General features: G+C 50.2%; 1 protein-coding gene and 1 non-coding gene across 2 annotated transcripts in view; both read right to left on the minus strand.

Moving 5' to 3' along the window:
* The window catches only part of SLC25A43 (solute carrier family 25 member 43), a 294,586-nt gene that overhangs the window by 27,117 nt on the left and 248,142 nt on the right, over window positions 1-19,327 (minus strand). The window contains exon 4 of the mRNA XM_086951351.1: window positions 9,281-9,415. Within this exon, the coding sequence (XP_086807477.1) occupies window positions 9,281-9,415 (135 nt within the window). The remainder of the gene's footprint in view (window positions 1-9,280; window positions 9,416-19,327) is intronic.
* TRNAI-GAU (transfer RNA isoleucine (anticodon GAU)) lies at window positions 7,261-7,333 on the minus strand. Its single transcript has one exon. It is a non-coding gene; the product is annotated as a tRNA-Ile (tRNA).

Genomic DNA, 19,327 nt, shown 5'->3' on the forward strand with positions numbered 1-19,327 from the left:
TGGGAGTGCCCCACCTTTGAAACAAGATGCGAATCTGAGTGTCGTGTAGTTCCCACTCGTGCGTCGCATTGGGAGTGCGGCTCAGGGCGTCCGCCCGTGTGTTGAGGACTCCCTGTATATGCTGAACCTGAATTGAAATTCCGTTGGTTATGAGCCATTTCCAGATTCTTTGCGCCAATGTCGACAGCTGTTTGGATCTCGTTCCGCCCTGTTTTAGCAGGTAAAACATGGTTGTGGTGCTGTCCGTTTGGATAAGTACTGACGATTGGCGTATTCTGGGAAGGAATGCTTGAAGCCCTAGGAACACCGCTTTGAGCTCCAACATGTTTATGTGAAGCTGAGCTTCCCAATCTGACCAAAGGCCCTGAATTTCCAGCTCCTGAAGATGCGCACCCCATCCTTTCAGCGAAGCGTCCGTTGTCATCACGAAGTCGTGATCTCGAGGAATAAAGCTCAAGCCTTGGTCCAAGTTCTTTTGAATCTTCCACCATGACATGGCCACCTTCATATGGTTCGTGATGGTAATGCGATCCTCGAAGGTTCCTCTGGCCTGGACCCACTGCTCGTCCAGTAGTTCCTGCAAAGGCCTCATTCGAAGACGACAGTTTGGTACCAGTGGGATGCAGGATGATATCATCCCCAACATGGACTTGTATATCCTTACGGAAGTGGACCTTTTTGCTTGAAGTGATGCCGTTAGCCCCATGATCTTTCTCATTCGGTCTTTGGAAGGATAGGCTTTCCCTGCTCTGGTGCATATCCATGCCCCCAGGAACTGGATGCCTTGGGCTGGAGTCAGCGAGGATTTCTCTAAGTTGGTCCTGAGGCCCAAGCGCTGAAACAGCCGGATGCAGCTCTGAAGAGATCTTGCTGCGTCCTTGACCTGTCACCAACCAGTCGTCCAGATATGGGTAAATGTAATGCCCTTGCAGTCTTAAGTGGGCCGCCACCGGGGCCATGCATTTGGTGAATACCCTCGGGGCTGATTTGAGTCCGAATGGCAGGACTTTGAACTGGAAATGGCGACTCTCCACAACAAATCTTAAATACTTCCTGTGCTTCCGATGAATGGGAATATGGAAGTACGCATCCATGAGATCCAAGGACGCCATGTAGTCTTTTTCCTTTATCATGAGTAGGATCTCTTGCAACGATAACATTCTGAAGGGTATCTTTTTTATGTATTGATTGAGATCCCTCAAGTCCAATACCTGTCTCCATTTCCGGGTTTGTTTCTTTTTGATGAGGAAGAAATGCGAATAGAAGCCTCTCCCTCTGAGATGTTGCGGCACTTCCTCTATGGCTCCCTTTTGCAGAAGCGAGTGTACTTCTTTCTGCATTTCCTGGCGATGTTGGTTGAGCCTGAGTACTGGGGGTGATCCGGTGGTATTTCCACAAATTCCAGAGTGTGGCCCCTGCTTATGACATCTAGAACCCATTGGTCCGATGTTATGGACATCCAGTTGGTGTAATATTGAGACAGATAGTGGTCGTTTTCCGGGATCTGTTGTGTGGGGAGCGCCGACCTGAAATCATTGACGTCTATTAGACTGCTGAGTTTTCCCCCTGGCGTTTGGTTTACCTCTGGACTGTTGTTGGTAAGAGGTGTTGGAGGACCTGAACTGGTTGTTAGTATTATACTGTCGATATCCCTGTTGATTATACGGTTGATATCGGTTGGACTGAAAAGAGGGTCTTTGATTAAATTGACCTCTTGCACCCCTCTTTCGAAAGGACTGAAACCTTCCCTGCTGAAGAGATCCCAGTGCTCTAGCTGTATCCGTGTCCGACTTTATGCCTTGCAACGCCTCATCGATATGCTTCCCAAATAAATTTTCACCGTCAAATGGCATATCGACAATTTTCGCCTGCACCTCTGGACGAAAAGAAGTCGCCTTGAGCCAGCCCTGCCTGCGAAGCGAAACCGCTCCAGCCATTTGCCTGAAGGCCATAGACGAGACATCCATGGCGATGTCGATAGATTCGGCAGCAGATTTAGCTCCTTCTTTGAGGAGGGCTGCCGCTTCCTCCTTTCTATCTTCCGGAAGTGCAGAAGGTATGGGTGCCAGATCGGACCATATTTGTCTGTTGTAACGGCCAAGCAGTGCCATAGCATTTGCCGCTTTAATGGTAGAGGCTGCCATGACCGCAAACCTCTTACCTGCCCCATCCATTCTCCTTCCTTCCTTGTCTGGTGGCACTAGGGAAGTAGCCACCGGGTTTTTTGAATTTCTTTGCGCCGCCTGCGTCACCACTGATTCCGGCCTGGGGTGCCCAATGAGGCAGGCTGCTGTGGACTCTGGTGCTCTGTACTTTTTTTCAATTCGGGGAACTGAAACCGCTATAGACGCCGGTGTTTTCAGAATTTTTAGGCCCTCCTCCCAGATGTGAGGGATAATCGGAATTGAGCGAAGCGATCTTTTGTTATCATCTTTGAAATCGTACAAGAAACAATCCGTCTCTTGCACTTCCACATCCAGATTGAATCTCTTGGCCGCTCTTTCCATGATATCATGGAAACCTCCGATGTCTTGAGGTGGAGAGGTAGACGGTAGTGGGACAGGTGACGAAGCTGATGGTAAAATGTATTCGTCCCATTCCCGGCCCGAAGCATCGTGAACAAGCTCTCCTTCTTCAGGCTGTTCATCTTCGTCGGATTCAGTTAGGTCATCCCTTATAGTGACCACCTGCGGTGATCTCACCCCTTGCTCTTGTGAAGCAGGTGCTTTAGGCGTCTGCGAGGAAGGTGTCTGCGAAGCTGGTTGCGAGGAATTCGCCTCTGGGAAACGACGGTAGTAGTCGTTTAACATCAACCTAAGGTCGGACACAAGAGTGAGAGGTATTGAAACCGTCTCTTGACGTTCCGCCTCCTGTGAGTCCTCATGCTGCTCCTCCTCCTCATCATAACCACCAGATTCCTGAAATGACTCATATCTGGAAGATTGGGGTCTGTCCCTGAAGGAATATACTTCCTCCTCGTCCGTGTCTTGACTCTTTATCTGAAGCTGAGAAGGACTGTAGGCGGCACCTGAGGACTCTTCTCCATCTGAGTCCTGCTCCAGCAATGAGGATGGTGGCAAAGGAGAAATCTTTGTCCATGAGGTGAACTCCGCAGATTTACTGATAGTAGCCGAACCCCTGGTCGACTGAAAAGACCGGATCGAGATCATGGTCTTCGACTGCGGTGATTTGAATGCTTTTGTAGATGATAGCACGATTTTCGTCGACGGCGCCGTCGACGGAACCATCGTCGACGAAACCATCGTCGACGGAACCATCGTCGACGGAACCATCGTCGACGGGACCTTCGTCGACGGGACCTTCGTCGACGGGACCTTCGTCGACGAGACCTTCGTCGACGGGACCTTCGTCGACGGTACCTTCGTCGACGGAGCCTTCGTCGACGCGACCATCGTCGACGGGGCCCCCGTCGACATCCTCGACATCAAACCTGTCGTCGACGGAGTCGTCGTCGTCGACGGTCCTTTCGTCGACAGTGAAATTTTACTCGTCGATGTTGTTGTCGTCGACGTCGTAGCCGTCGACGTAGCTTTAGATCCTATCGTCGATGAAGCTGTCGTCGTCGACGAAGTCGTCGTCGACGGTGAAGTCGTCGATGGAGCTGAAGTCTTCACCACAGGTTTTGGAGCAGAAGCTAGGGAGCTGGTCGAAGGTGCAGACCCAGGCCCTTTAAGACTTGACTGCTTTTCCAGAGGAGTAATAGGAAGAGATTAGGTTGATTTCTCCTTAGATTTACTCCTTTTAGACTCTACTCTCTCCACAGAAACAGAGGCCTTTCTTTTCTTGGGAGTTGAATGAGAAGATTCCTCCTCAGAGTCTGAGCCTGATGTGGCCTTCTTCTTCTGAAGCCATAACAGTAATCTAGCCTCTCTGTCTCTTTTAGTTTTGTCAGAAAATTTTCTACAGAGTTTACAGTCTTTCACCAAGTGTTTAGGATAGAGACAGTAAAGGCAGTCCTCATGTGGGTCCTCAGAGAAAAGTCTGGCCTTCCCACAGGACCTGCAAGGCCTGAACAGCCTCTTTTTAGAGCTTTCAGCCATCATGAGGAAACATAAGTACACACAATACCTTAATCCAGCAGATAGAAAATAAGATTCCAAAGGGTCAAAAGTTCACACAGGAACAGAAAACTGAGCAGAGCTCAGGGAGACTCCTTTCTCACACGAAGGCGGTTGGAAATCTGAGGCAGGAAGCTTCTGCTGGGGAGTGTGAGGGCAGGGCAGCAATGCTGATTGGCTGGCTTTTGGACCAAACAAAGAAATGGTCTGGCTACCAAATAATACAGCCCCTATGGGGATTTTCTATGCAGTTTTTCTTCTCTATGATACTGCTTGGTCATTCTGTTACCGTGAGACTCCCACCATGACGACGGGGAAGATACAAGCATGTGAATCTATGAAAGATGTAATACTGGAGAACGCACTGAAGGAAACCCCAAACAGGAGCAACCGTGAAGCGCAGGGACCCGAGACCGCCCACAGACCCAGGGCTGGGCGGCCAGCATCCCCGGGCACCCACAAGGGGAAGCCGGGGCAGAAAAACCAATCCGGCACCCATAGAGGCAGAACAAGAGCCGATATGGCCGGAGCCAGTAGAAAGCAACTCAGGGAAAAAGATAAAATAATTCACCCCACAAAAATGAAAAAAAAGGCACCACATCGGGACACCCTCGAAAATACAGGCAGGCCAACGGCCAGTGTAAGCCGGAACCACCAAAGGTACAAGACAAACCAACGAGCCACAGCACAGCGGAGGAAGGACAGCACAACAGTGCCAAGACAACCCGGGTGAACCCCACAAACACCCCAGTGAAACAGGGGAGAAAGACAGCCCAGGAGGGCAGCAGAAAGCCCCCACAGGGTCGGAGCCAAGGAACGTGCGACAGAAACCCGAACAACCAAGCCATGCCGATCGGGGCCAAACGCCCACCCCAAGGAAGGTAAGGTCCCCAGGAACCGGGAAGGGGGAAGAACAGAAAAAACCAGAGGGGCAAGAAGGAAATGCCGAAGCACAAGACATGGATCCCACCAGATAGACACCCCCAAGGTGCAAACCAGTCCAGATCCGGCAACTACCCAGAGCAGATGAGTACGGCCATGGGGCCCAGGAATACCAAGAGAGATCTGGAGAGCAGAACCCCGCCCATGTAGCCCGACGGACGACCGAGCCAAACCCCATGGTGGCACGAGGCCAAACAGGAAGGCGCAGCACAAAGAAAAAAGGGCTGCAGCCGCCACTCAGAAGAAAAAATATATAAATACCACCGCCAAAGCCGGAAAGGCCAGACCGGCCCAAAGGCCAGAGACCTGCCGGCGGGGAGGAAAACGGCCAGAGCAGGCAAGCACCCAACCAGGTACCAACCAGGCCCGACCATGCTGCATAGTATCCACGGGTCCACCCGGGACCCCCAGAGGACGCCAGTCCGGGACAGACGCAGCAACACCACAGAGAGCCTCCCACAGGACTAACACCAAAAACCCGAAAGGGAAGGAAATGAATCAGGGACAAACACAGCAAGCACAAGGAAGCCATGGCCCAGTGACACAACCCACATCAGGACAGGAAGAAAAAACCCAGCCCAAAAAGGACGAAAACCAAGCCCATCCCGCACCAAGATGGCCAATGAGGCAGAGCTGGCAAGGAAATATACCGATAACCACAAACCACATGTAAAGCGCACAACCACCCGGAAGGGAGTCAAGGCGCAGGGGGCCGTAACGGAAACTGAGCAAGTCATCTAGGCAAAAAAAAATCATACAGTACAGGATACCCTGACAGGATGCGAACCCATTGTCGACGGAGAGCCGGAAACCCCAGAATCAACACAGAGCCAAAGGCCTACGGACACTGGCACACTGGAAGCACACGGCGATCCAGTGAAAAAAACAGATACATGGAACAACAGATGCCTATTGCCACCCAACGTAACACAACTCATGGAAGCCAACAACTCCCATCCAGGGACCAACCAGGACCATGCGCAACAACTGAGATCGGACAAAATCAGGCGCCTATAGGGAGGTATGGCCGCAGGCCCATCGACCCAGAAAAGGACGAAGGAGCCGCCGAGTGTAAAACCAGGGATCATACACAGAGTCCCGGAGTGGATACAACAATCCAGTAAGCCATCAAGCCAAGAGCACAAGCACAATGAGCCAGAACATGCGTCCGGAAGACCAGGAGCGAACCAGTTTTAGAGGGAAACCCGAACAGCCGGAAGAGGAGCGCCAATGACCCATAACAGAACAAGGGAGACCGTCCAAAGAAAAGGCCCCTCTCCCCCAGGCAACCCGCGAAAACATGGAGGGAAACCGGGATGCCAAACCGGGAGCAAAACATAAATTTCGAACATCCGAACTCCACATGGTAGCTGTACGCTCCCAGAAAATGTTGCCATGCTAATAACCAACATAGGATATAATGACGGCACGGGACGGCCGACGTAGGAATCGACGTACCGTGAGAGCCCACGCCACCCGAGGCACAAGACTTACCAGAGTGCTACAGCACCTAGGTCCCCGCCAAAAAGCACAAGACACACCACTGAGCAACAGCTCCATGGACAGTGAATAAAGCACAGGACAGACATAATAAATGTCGAACACCCCGGAAATGGTGCCGGAAGAAAACCAGACCTGAAGCCCCCACAGAAACATGGGTATACAGGCAAGCACCCACCTTCACCCGTAACAGACCCTCGACGAGCCTGGAAGGTATAAGATGGAAGATGACAAATGAGAAACAAAGAATATCTGCATGAGGAACAAGCTAGAAAGCGGGATGGCAAGGGGATTCCTGGCAGAGCCCACAACTACATCCAACAAAGCAGGTCATTGAAAATGACCGTGCTAACCTGCTGAATATACAACAGCCAAAGCGAAATGAATCACCAAAATCGTGTCTGCCGGGGTTCGAACAGTGAAACCTGCAGCCTGGAACCAGGCACCCCGGCCACTGAGCCACAACCAATCCACCGCAGATGCAGATCCCAAGAGAGAGGCTGAATAAAGCACAGGACAGCGGAGAGAACATGGCACAGTCACGAGGCCGAAACCGAATCAGCATTGACCACACAAGGCGTAGAACGAAACCCGGGCACCACTCAATACGCCACAAACCCGGCCAGAAAACATGAGAAAAAATAAAAAATCAGGGCATATGTGCATAACATGAACATGTAACGTCACCTGCGTGTTAAAAAATACTACAGCTGATTAGAAGCAAGGAACCTCTAAACAGTGCCGAAACCCAGGATTGAACCCGGGACCTTTAGATCATCAGTCTAACGCACTACCAACTGAGCTATCCCGGCCAGCTCCCGACAGCAGTGGCCAGACACGGAAAGCAGAGCGAGCCCTCAGGAGAAACAGCAAACTGGCCAAGCAAAAAGGAGGACAGATTCCCTAGCAAGGGCCGTAATCACACAGAGTATAAACACCTACACGCACCGAAAAGGAACCATAAAAAAAACACTCAGCAGCTCCAGGCGAGGCACAAACTCACCCACGGGAGTACACTGACCAACCGCAACCCGCCCGGGCAACAGCAGCAACCAGCTGGAGGAAGTCGACCCCGCCAAACCCGAAGGAAGACGGAGGCGCCCGGCCCCGCCCCCGGACCGAGGCGAGGGAAGCAAGGGGAAACGGAGGACGAAGCAGCACCCGGCCGCGCCCCAGACCCCCAAATACGAAAAGAAACAGGCGGGAGAAGAAATGAGCCCGGCCGCCCCAACGGAACACAGCCGGAGGCAGTTCCAAGGAAAAAAACGCCAATCCCCGCCGCCCAGGCAGCGCCGAGGATGGCAGGAGGTGAGTCAAACACACCCTGAGAGCAAGCGAGCACATCTCTGGCACCGGAGAGGGAACCGCACGCCTAGGACTTTAAAGCCTCCAACCCGTATTGCAGGATTCCCTGAAGCGGGCGTGCGGACAAATATAAGCCCCGTTTAGAGTGCGGCACTCGCACATTAAAAGACACGTTAAACGAATGGCAGACACTGGGGAGTACACAGGACGAGCCGTTATCAAAGACGGCAGCCCCGACCGCTATGTCATACTGTCTCCTACAATATACCAAACAATGTAGGGACACAGGGATTCAAACCGCAAACACGAGGCAAACATCCCTGCAGCGGAAGGAAGCCTGACATAGCAAGGCGAGTGGGAGAAGGGCACAAGCAGAGCCCCAAACCCCGCCCGCCCCCCCTAATGACCCCTGGCCCGCTAAAGCAGAGTCTAACCGGGCCCAAAAAGAGACCGGGGGAAGGAAGGGGGGAAAAGTCCAAAAGCACCAGAGTCCGCTAGCGCAGGACCACCGGCCAAGGACCCATGCTCCCGCTACAGCAGGAACCACTTACCTGAAGACGCATCCGGAGAGTAATGACGTGCAGAACAAAAAAAAACAGGCTGATGGGTTGGGCCGGCCTGCCTCTTATAGAGGTCCGGTGGTAATGGGTCGGCCATCTTGGGAAGGGATGGGAGGCATGGGAGGCTGACTTTTTGCTTTGGAGGGTTCTGGTGAGGAGCTGGAGCTCACTTTGTAAATCATGTGGCGAGGAAGACTAACGAGGAGGTAATCCTGATGGGAGTCAGAAGTGCTGGCCCCTCCTCCTTTTGGTGAGGCGATAAAAGACCGCCTTAACTATTGTGCATTGGGACCCTCTTACTCCGCTCAGCTATAGTGAAAAAAAAGGCTGATTTTCTGTTCCCCAAAAGACATGGATCTCTTACATTCAGGAAAACTACTTTGTTGATGTTTTAAATGTAACCTTGGAGGTCCAGCCCACCAATCTCCCCCGCTCACAAATTTGCAAACACACAGCTGCCTGCAGGCTAAAAATGACATTGAAGCTTCTTTTGCATCGAGATTGGTTTATGTATGCAAGCTTCTGTGTTTGCAAATAAATATGCAGGTGTCACAGTCCAAAAAGGCGTTACAATGCCAACAGATGACGCGCTTCACCTCGCCCTCAACCCATTCACATCCCCCAAAAAATACCATGATAGACAATGCTCATTATTTTACGGTGAAACTTGGAAAAAGATGTGTTTAAACCAAAATCGAGAAAGTGGCTTTGAGTAATATGATAACGTTGATTTTCACAGGCCGCCTATTGCACCAGTGCAGTGGGTGTGCGAGCAAGCACACACTCGAGCCAACACAAACACAGTAAGCCACAGTAGACATCTCAGTGACACACAGTACTCGGGGCAGGGGAAGGAGAAGACAGGGATAGGTCGTCATTGTCCTCGATAATCACCTTCAGCAGGTTGGCTGTTAACCCGCTCCACAGTCCTTGCACCCCTTGTGTCTTCACGATTTGCTTGAAGCAGTCGAGCACCCCGGTGAAGTGCACATCCACCCCTCCACAATGGGGCAGGCTGGGGCTCTGGGCCTGGAAGAGAAAGCACACGTTAGTGGAGCCTGGAAGCACAGGGGCCTGAGAGAGCCTGCAGACTGCACAGTGGTGACCTTTCATCAAACAATGCAAGGTGCTGGAGCCTGCAAGCTATGGTGGAATCTGCCTGCAATGCCCGGGAGACAGCCTTCTGCACTCCTCCCCAAACCCGTTCTTCTGGTTCGAAGGTAGCCCGGAGGAATACAGCGAGCTTGGGTACAGGCAGATTCAACAGGTTTCATCTTACAGTAAGGACATACCAAGGAGCAGCCAAAGCCGAGTCAACGGCGTGAGATATCAAAGGACTTTCAGCTTCCAATAAATTAGAAGCGTCGGTCACGTTGTCCTGACGCCAGGGGCGTAACGTGGTCAGTAAAAGTGGGTGGGTGTGAGCATCACATTTCCCATCCATCACGCTGGCATATGATGTTAAAATACATTATATGACAAGCAGGCCACATGAGAGGGGCGTAAGAGGCAGTGGAAAGTGAGAGAAATACGGATTAATAAGAGAACTAAATGAGAGAAAAACAATATTTTGTAATACCCGTAAGGGTCATGTTCGCGCTATACAAAACTTTATAAATAAATAAATAAAATAAACATTTTAGGGCTTTCAAAACAGAGATGAGAGTGTGTGTGTTTTTGTCTGTGTGTATGCAAACATCCCAGGTGAAATCCAACAGACATCTCACTATACCCGACTGAAAGCACCTGTACCCAACTATTCATCTGAAAATACATTTATTATGGGGGTGTAACACCCCAAACACCCCCACTACCCCAAAAGCTATGGCCCTGCCTAACACACTTTGTTGCACTTGTTGGGGAGAGGCGGATAGAGCTGTCGACCTTGAAGCTGGGAAACCAGGTTCGAGTCTCGGCAACGACGCTCAACATCCTGTGATTCTGGGCAAATCACGTAATCTTCCTGTGCCTAACAAAAATGAATGTGTCCGTCTGTAATGAAACTGGTGTTCACATAAAGCACTCTGATACCCAATGTCTCGGGGTCTAGTTCGCGCTATATAAAACTCTGTAAACTATAAATATATATTAGACATGCCAGGGTTGGGCTTTCCAACAAAGCAGCAAACGGCTGTGTGGGCAGGCACTTGACACCCTAAAATCTGACACGCCTAGTTTGTAAACATTTTAAACTTGATGACACCTTTTGGCACCGCTTCAAGAACAGGGATTTATTTCTGCAAGTCGGACTCAGTCGACGTTTTAAAATTATTCATCAATAAAGTGCGATTTAAAGCAAAACAGTTCTGTCAGGGCCTGAACGGCGATGTATATTTTTCATGTTAACTGATAGTAGTTTCGGTGTCTTAGTGAAAACCATGCAAGAGAAACAATATTCTTGGGTTCTGCTATGGGAGTTAATTTTTATGTGCCACATATATTGAAATACACTTTATGGTGCAATCACAGGTGACTGTAACCCACACGTGCCCCTCGACCCCCCACCCCCCCACAGACAGAATTCAAGTATTCCTGTCCCCGTCTACCTTTGAAGTCTCAATGCAACAAAAATTGTCATTTAGAGTTGGTGGTGGCGTAAAAACCAACCAGCGCAGGAGGTACTTACATCTGCTTTTGTACTGGCTCTTATTTTCAGCAGAGCATCTGGTGTTCTCGCCCACCATCTGCGCTCACACCTACCCGCAACTTTCAGCTAGTGGTCAGCGTGAGCACACATCGATGAAAATAAAGAAATAGAACATGCAAATAGTACCTGAAACAACATCCACGTGTGAAAACTAGATGGAAAAACTCAGGAACCATCACATACATAAATTGAGCAGTTTCGACTGTTGCACCCGACTTTACGTAAAACAGGGCACAAGATGTGGGAGGACTAACCAATTTAGGCAGTATGCGCATGACATCAGAGGGTGTGACATGGCATGTGGCATCACAGGAAGTGGCATCACAACCCATGACCTCACAAGAAGTGACATTACAAGAAGTGACATCAGATCCTAAGACCTCACACATATGTTTAGCAAGTCTATCATGAGTACATTTGAGCGCATTACAATATATAACAAATGAGATTTTGTGTAAGGGTTGTGCCAAAAAAGTGAACCAACCCCAACGGAAAATCTATACCTCAACTTATACAAATATTTTTTTAAACCCTGCCACAAAGAAATTGACAACAAGGAGAAAGTGGCAGTAAATCTGTTATGCTTTATTTTTTGTAAAGTCCCTATTTAAAAATGTCTTTGGCAGTCAGGTAAGGCACATGCAGCAAGGATCTTTGTGTGGCAACTATCACATAAGAATAATAACCGAGCTCGGCGGTGATGGGTAGGTGATTACGCCGTAACACAGGAAGCTAGAGCCATACCTATAGGTTCTTCCCTGATGTTAACAACCGCCGAACACTCATGTGGCACATAACTCCTGACCTATAGGCATAGGACAATATTACAGAGGTAACCAACACCCATAATTTAGGTTTTTACACTTGACACTCGCATGTGGATGAATGAATGAATAGAATTTTTCTATAATTTCCACACCTGTGAGGTCCTAATGAATCGCGGGTAATATCCTGATGCGAGAAACATGTTGACCATTTTTCTTTTCTAATCTCAACTAGGGCCAACATACCTAATTAGTTGGCACCCAGTGAGTTAGCTTCACGTTTTTAACCGTAGCGGGAGACCCCCAGAATAAAGGAGTTTTGGTACTCCCTACTACATTTTAATTCACCTTCGAGGCTATCTGCTCCATTACCCACATACTCGCACTTCACCATAAGGCAGTTGGATACAAAAGATCTCCGCCAAAGAGCCCCTCTTTGAGGTGAGCCCGTCGGGGATTGCACCGCCTCCCCGACGAGGAGCAATGCCAATGATGAAGCATGACACCCATTCGGGTGTGTGAGGCAAATACATCCAACAAAATGGATGCCCAAGGGTGTGATATCTACACCCCCGGTCACGCCAAATGCACATAATTTCTTCACTCAGGAACGGTTCAGCTACCCAATTTGTTTTTCTATGCTTGTTGAGGGCACTAGCTGACACTGGACCTTCCACTTTATTTAGTGGTAAAGAGTGCCCCATTGATCGATTGATCACCCTCCCCTTCTTTGAATACTACTAAGATAACTATGGAGGTTAACATATTTGTTGGACAGATCTGTGTTTTGTCTAGTTCCAGTTTTGAATCAAAGTAGCACTGAGGGTTAATATGTCTCCTGCAAAGCACATTATGCAACGCGCAGATGACAGATTTCTATTTTATGTAAATTGGTAAATGGGTTACTGCTTTTAACACAGATACTTTTGTTACTTGCAGTTCATAAATTGTCATCCTTCTCATATATATAAATATTTTTTTAACTTATTTGTATTGCTACGTTGCACAGAGATCACATTACATGCTCACCCTATTTGGGACAATGTATCTTTGGTAGGCTATTGTTAACATGTTATATCTTGGCAATCCATCAGTAGTTTCATTACTGGGCATATGGCTATTACAGTGTTTAAATGACTTTCCACATAGGAGTAAGGAGTGCAACAATACTTATCGGAATAGAACCAAGTCCTGTGCACACGTATACGGGTGAGGGTTTCAGTGTAAAAACCAAATCAACAAATGTTATCTTGTTGAAAAAAATGCAGGTCGACATCAGGAATAGTATTAGTGGGATTTATATATCAATCCAGATCAATACAGAAAACAAAGACCAGCCGACACGTGTTTCGTCACAACGTGATACAATTGTGACTCTTCAGGGCTGGGAAGCACACAAAGCATGAAAAAATATAAACAAAGGGAGCCATAGAAAGTGCATGAAACAAAACAGCAAAAAGCCAAACTCAAAACCATTGTTGTAATGGGTGAAAACAAACAAAACATCTTGGAGCAAGTGGATACCCTATGTAGTATTAACACGAAAAATTGGAGATAATAAAAAGAAAGGAACCTTGGCAGCTATAAGTGGCGGAAACCCATCTCGTAGGTAATATATATAAATCATCTAGGGCAGAGCTATTGGGAATCAAATATTCTGTTACCTGATGGTTGATGAAATACCTGCTTCTGCCCTTCGATAAAGGCTATTGTTTACATGTGGAGGGCGGGGTTCTCCACTCTCTGGTTTGGCATGGGGGTGATGTGGTTTGACGTCTGTGTTGAGCCCTCCTCCCTTCCATTCTAGTCTGCCATTGAGTGCAGTCCCTCCAGCATGAGCCCCATTCTTCCAGATCCTGCTCTGCATTCTCGTCCCTAAGCACCTCTCTCAGGCAGCACTCCTCAGCCACATCCTACTCTCACATGTCTGCCCTCCATCTGTCTATGCTAGGTGGGGTGGTGTGAGTCCAATGTATTGCACTATGACATTTAGCCAGAACCAGGCCTAGAAGTGCAATTTTTTTTTGATAAACACATTTTATTGATTTTTAACAAAGTACCAGCAAATCGGCAAGATGTCACGATAACAGAAGGATGCATGTAGCAATCTGGATGAGCCAAGGTTAATTACATACAGTAACAAAAGGACCATTTCGGAACATCCCCTACAAGACTATTGCCCCCAACCACTACGGTACTTCTTAAGGCAGCCACGCGCTGCATACATTGTTCCCTCCTGCGTGGTGCACCAGTCAACCCCAGCCCGCCATTTCCCCATAGTGGGAGGGTCAGGACTTTTCCAGACAGAAGCTATGTCCCTCTTCGCCACCACCATCGCTGTAGTGTAAAATACTTTTTCATTCCTGGACTCATCCACCCCGTAAGTGATACCCAAAATCGCATGCTTCGGGTCGTGCGGGATTTCCCACCCCAGTACCTCAGTAAGCACCTCCTCAATGTCCCCCCAGAACCCCGCCAAGCGTGGGCACAACCATACCATATGGAAAAAGTCAGCTGGCTCGTGACCAAATCTTGTGCAGGCGGAGGTCGGTTGTAACCCCGCGCGGTGCAAGCGTGCTGGTGTCAAATAGGCGATTCAGAAAAGGGGACTGGTTTAGAGTGGTCTGCTTAATTCAGACACTCTGTTCATCACCACCCCCTTTTCTGAATCGTTTTTGGCCACTATAGGTGTGGCAGGGTATACTCAGACATGAGTCCCTTGCTCACTGCACCATCAGGATTCAAGCAAGCCGGGCCGACGACGGCTGAAATGCCAGAAACCGGTCCCCGGAAGCTTGTCTCCTTTCCGGTGAAGAATTGGCTTGGTAGTTTGGTCTGCCCTGTTCCCATGATGCACTGGGCCAGGGACAGACTAATTTGCATATAGCCAGGTTCTGAGCTGGGATGGTGCAGTGAGCTAAATAACGGTGATGGATCAAGCCCTGATCTTTGGACTGGGTAAGAGTGGTCTGCTTAATTCAGACACTCTGTTCATCACCACCCCCCCTTTTCCGAATCGGTGTCAAATAGGCGGCATGTAGGAAGTAAAACTGTATCATACGCAATCTGGCAGAGGCTGTGACCGTCCTAGGCGCCATAAGGGCATCGCGTCAGTCTTCCTCCTCCAGGGAGTCCACCCATTCCTCCCACTGGGTCCGCAGCCGATCAAGTGAGGTGGAAGTATTGTTAATGAGTGTCCGGTAGATGCGGGAGATACCTCCCCTCCCCAGGTCCCCCAGTAGGATTTGCGCCTCAGGCGGGCTGTGGTCCGGGAGACGTGTACCAGTCGTGAGTTGCATCTGAAGGGCGTGGCCCAGCTGTAAGTATCTGTAAAACTGCGAGTGATGCAGAGAGTATCGAGCCTAAAGATCGCGAAAGGAGACCATGTGGTCACCCACCCAGACGTCACCCAGCTGAGAAATACCTATGAGGTCCCACGACCGGAAACCCTGTAGCTCATTGACTTCCCTGAGCAACGTACCTTGCCACAAGGGTGTACATTGTGTCAGTGTGCAAGTCCATTGGTGTGGCGGAGCGCAGCCCACCAGGCCAGGAACACAGAACGCGTCACTTCCGGCAGATGAGACGGGACAGGCGCCCCATACATCATCGATAGGAGGTTGGACAAGCCAAACTCACTGAGTTCCAACCTGTAGGCCGGATTAGACCATCCCCCATTAAACCAGTCATGTGGCGTAAGCAAACGCGTGGCCAGGTAATAGAGGTATAAATGGGTCATCCCTAACACCCCATCAAAAGAAAGGATCTGGCAGACGCCCAGAGCCAATCGGGACCTGCCCTTCACCCAAAGGAATCTGGAAGCTAGGCTGTCAAGCTTGCGGAACCATGCTCTCGGAAAATTGCGGGGAGTGTTCTGAAGCATGTAGAGGAACCGGGGGAGAATCATCATTTTAAAAAGCGCGATTCTTCCCATGGGGTTCAGGGGCAATGGTTGCCATTTCGACAGGTCTGCCTTGGCCCGCTTCACCAGGGGAGTGACATTGAGAGCCCAGCTGAGTTCCGGGCGTAGGGTCACCCAGATCCCTAGATTCTTGAAGGACTGGTAGCGGAGCGGTATGGTGGACTACCACTCGAAGCATTCTCTGGAGATGTGAAGGGGGACCAAGACCGATTTATCCGGATTAAGCTGGAGGCCGGAGGCTTGTTGCAGGGTCCGCCAAGTAAATCAGGCCAACGTCCGCGTAGAGGGTGATTTTGTCTGCTTCTGTATCGGGCCACTCCCAGCTCCGTACCTGTCGACTAGAGCGAATCAGGGCTGCCAGGGGCTCCATCACCAGAGTGAAAAGCAGGGGAGAGAGGGGGCAGCCCTGCCTCGAGCCCCTGCAGACATGGAAGGTTTCAGATATAACCCTGTTCACCAAGACACGCACCCTCGGACGAGCATACAGCACACGGATGAAACCCAGAAAGCGGGGTCCAAAATCCAACTCCACCAGGAGATCATCTTAAAAACCCCAATCCACGGAATCAAAGGCCTTCTCAAAATCTACCAGAAGGAGTGCGAGGTAGGGGGTGATTAAGTTGCGATGGGCCAGGGAGGAGTGAAGCCTCTGCAAGCAATGTTGGGTACCACGTGATGGCATGAACCCGCATTGATCAGGATGGACCAACGTGTGTAAATGGGGTTTGAGGGGCTGAGCAGGATCTTGGCATACAGTTTCAGCTCTGTATTAATGAGGGAGATGGGACGGTAGTCCGCGCACTGAGGCGAGGGCGGCTGGGATTTAGGGAGGACCACAACAGTCGCCACATCCGTCTCTGACGGAAAGGAACCCTTCTCCACCGCCTCATTGAATAGCTAGGCAAGGTGCGGGGTCAACGTCTCGCGGAACTGGGCATAATATTCCTGGGGAGGCCATCCGGTCCCGGCGTCTTGCCGGACGACACAAGAGTAATCGCTTCCCCAATCTCCTCACGAGTGATGGGGAGGTCCAGGTCCTCTTGAACGACCGAGTCTAAATGAGGAAGTCGACTGTCTCCCACTCGCAAAATGTCTGTGAGAGACAGGGAGGGAGCGCGGGCCTCGTAAAGCTGGTGATAGTACGAGCAAATGCCTGGGCCATGTCGGCTGAGGAATTACACACCAAACTGTCCCGATCTATGATTTCGGGGATTATACGGTTCGCTCTGGGGTAGGTGGCTAGTCGATGGAGGAGGGAACCGTTCTTGTCTCCCCAACCATATACCCTAGCGATAGAGAAGCGCCAGAAGAGTTTAGCCGCGTCCATCGACAACTGTTGAATCTCTTCGCGTATGTGAGCAAGGAGTCTCACTTCTGAGGTTTCAGGGTTCTGGGCGGTGGACCACTCAAGGCGTAGGGCCTGTGCCTCATGGGAGGTGAGCTGGTTCAACTGCAACCTCCGCTGAATTTTGAGTTGCCCCTTAGCGACTCCGCGGATTGTGGCTTTGCCAGCCTCCCACAGGACACCCGGCGACAACACCGACCCTTCATTTGTCTGAAAATAGTGTTGGAGTTCCCGCCCTACCACTGTCGGGAATTCCTCGTCTTGGAGGAACCAAGCGTTCAGTCTCCAAGTCTGATGCTGTGAGGCAGGAGGAGCCCCCACAGTGAGCATCACCGGAGAATGGTCAGATATACCCGGTGGGAGAATAACAGAAGTGCAAATTTGTATTGCATGTGAGTCCCCTTTTTTAGTGTTCGAAGTACACCTAGTGAGCACTGTTTGATGGACACCTCTACTCGCCCTGCCGTAGTTGTACGGAGTGCCTGGATCGCTTATTGCCAACATGGTTGTAGACGGATACCGTTCCAGGCCATATAAATAAATGTGGTGAGGTCCGTACCACATCTGGGGCATGCCGAATATTGCCCAGGAGTGAAACGTGCCAATCTCAGAGGTGTCAGGTAAGTGCAGTGTAGGTAGTAGAACTGAGTAAGTTTGAACCGTGCCTTGCTGGCTACTTCGCAGGCCTGTGCAAACACCCCTGTCCATTCACCCTCAGTGAGCTGAGATGGTAAGTCCGCTATCCATCTATCTCTTACTATGTATGTATCAACCATGTGATCTTCTTTCAGAGCTTTATATATATATATATTCATGGACTTTCCTCCTTCGTGTGCGGTACTTACCAGAATCCTGCTGCTGCATTCTGGTACCTGTAGGCGCTGGGGCTCTAGATGACCACAGGAAGTATATGCACATGACATTTTCGAGGGGGGAGTGGCTGCAGTCCGCGAATGAGGAGAAGGCTGTACACTTTAACCTTCACTCAATCCCCTCCTTCGAAACATTTTCCACCCGGCGCTGAAGAGGCAGACATCGCCGAAATGCATCCGCCATCATGGGTGTCAGAATTTCCTCTGTGTGGGCAGTCCATTAAAGCGCTTCCATTAAACCTCCTCAAGTGTGGCCTTTCCTCTTTCTTCGAAGGAGCCTGTTTGTGATTCATTCAGCGCGGTCACCAGCGACGCGCACCGAAGGCTCCCGCTTCTCCAAGAGGCTCTGTGTTTGCTGGATACTGCCTGCAGTTACCTCTACTCCGGGATACCGGAATTTACAGAGTTCGCCACAAACCCATTGGAAGAAGTACGACGGTGATGATGCCACTGTGCAGCACGTCGGACCTGGTATTCACCGGGTCCCCGCCAGAAAGGATTCCAATGACTAGTGGTTGAAGCGGATTGGGGACTTAAGGAAGCGCCACTGCCCAGTTGTGTTTTGTACTTTGTGGGGGCTATTCACGGACATTGCAGCTTCATGGACTTTCCTCCTTCGTGTGCGGTACTTACCAGAATCCTGCTGCTGCATTCTGGTACCTGTAGGCGCTGGGGCTCTAGATGACCACAGGAAGTATATGCACGTGACATTTTCGAGGGGGGAGTGGCTGCAGTTCGCGAATGAGGAGAAGGCTGGACACTTTAACCTTCACTCAATCCCCTCCTTCAAAACATTTTCCACCCGGCGCTGAAGAGGCAGACATCGCCGAAATGCATCCACCATCATGGGTGTCAGAATTTCCTCTGTGTGGGCAGTCCATTAAAGCGCTTCCATTAAACCTCCTCAAGTGTGGCCTTTCCTCTTTCTTCGAAGGAGCCTGTTTGTGATTCATTCACCGCGGTCACCAGCGACGCGCACAGAAGGCTCCCGCTTCTCCAAGAGGCTCTGTGTTTGCTGGATACTGCCTGCAGCTACCTCTACTCCGGGATACCGGAATTTACAGAGTTCGCCACAAACCCATTGGAAGAAGTACGACGGTGATGATGCCACTGTGCAGCACGTCGGACCTGGTATTCACCGGGTCCCCGCCAGAAAGGATTCCAATGACTAGTGGTTGAAGCGGATTGGGGACTTAAGGAAGCGCCACTGCCCAGTTGTGTTTTGTACTTTGTGGGGGCTATTCACGGACATTGCAGCTTCATGGACTTTCCTCCTTCGTGTGCGGTACTTACCAGAATCCTGCTGCTGCATTCTGGTACCTGTAGGCCCTGGGGCTCTAGATGACCACAGGAAGTATATGCACGTGACATTTTCGAGGGGGGAGTGGCTG

Source organism: Lissotriton vulgaris, unplaced genomic scaffold, assembly GCF_964263255.1.
Source record: "Lissotriton vulgaris unplaced genomic scaffold, aLisVul1.2 SCAFFOLD_1065, whole genome shotgun sequence".
Taxonomy (NCBI): Eukaryota; Metazoa; Chordata; class Amphibia; order Caudata; family Salamandridae; genus Lissotriton; species Lissotriton vulgaris.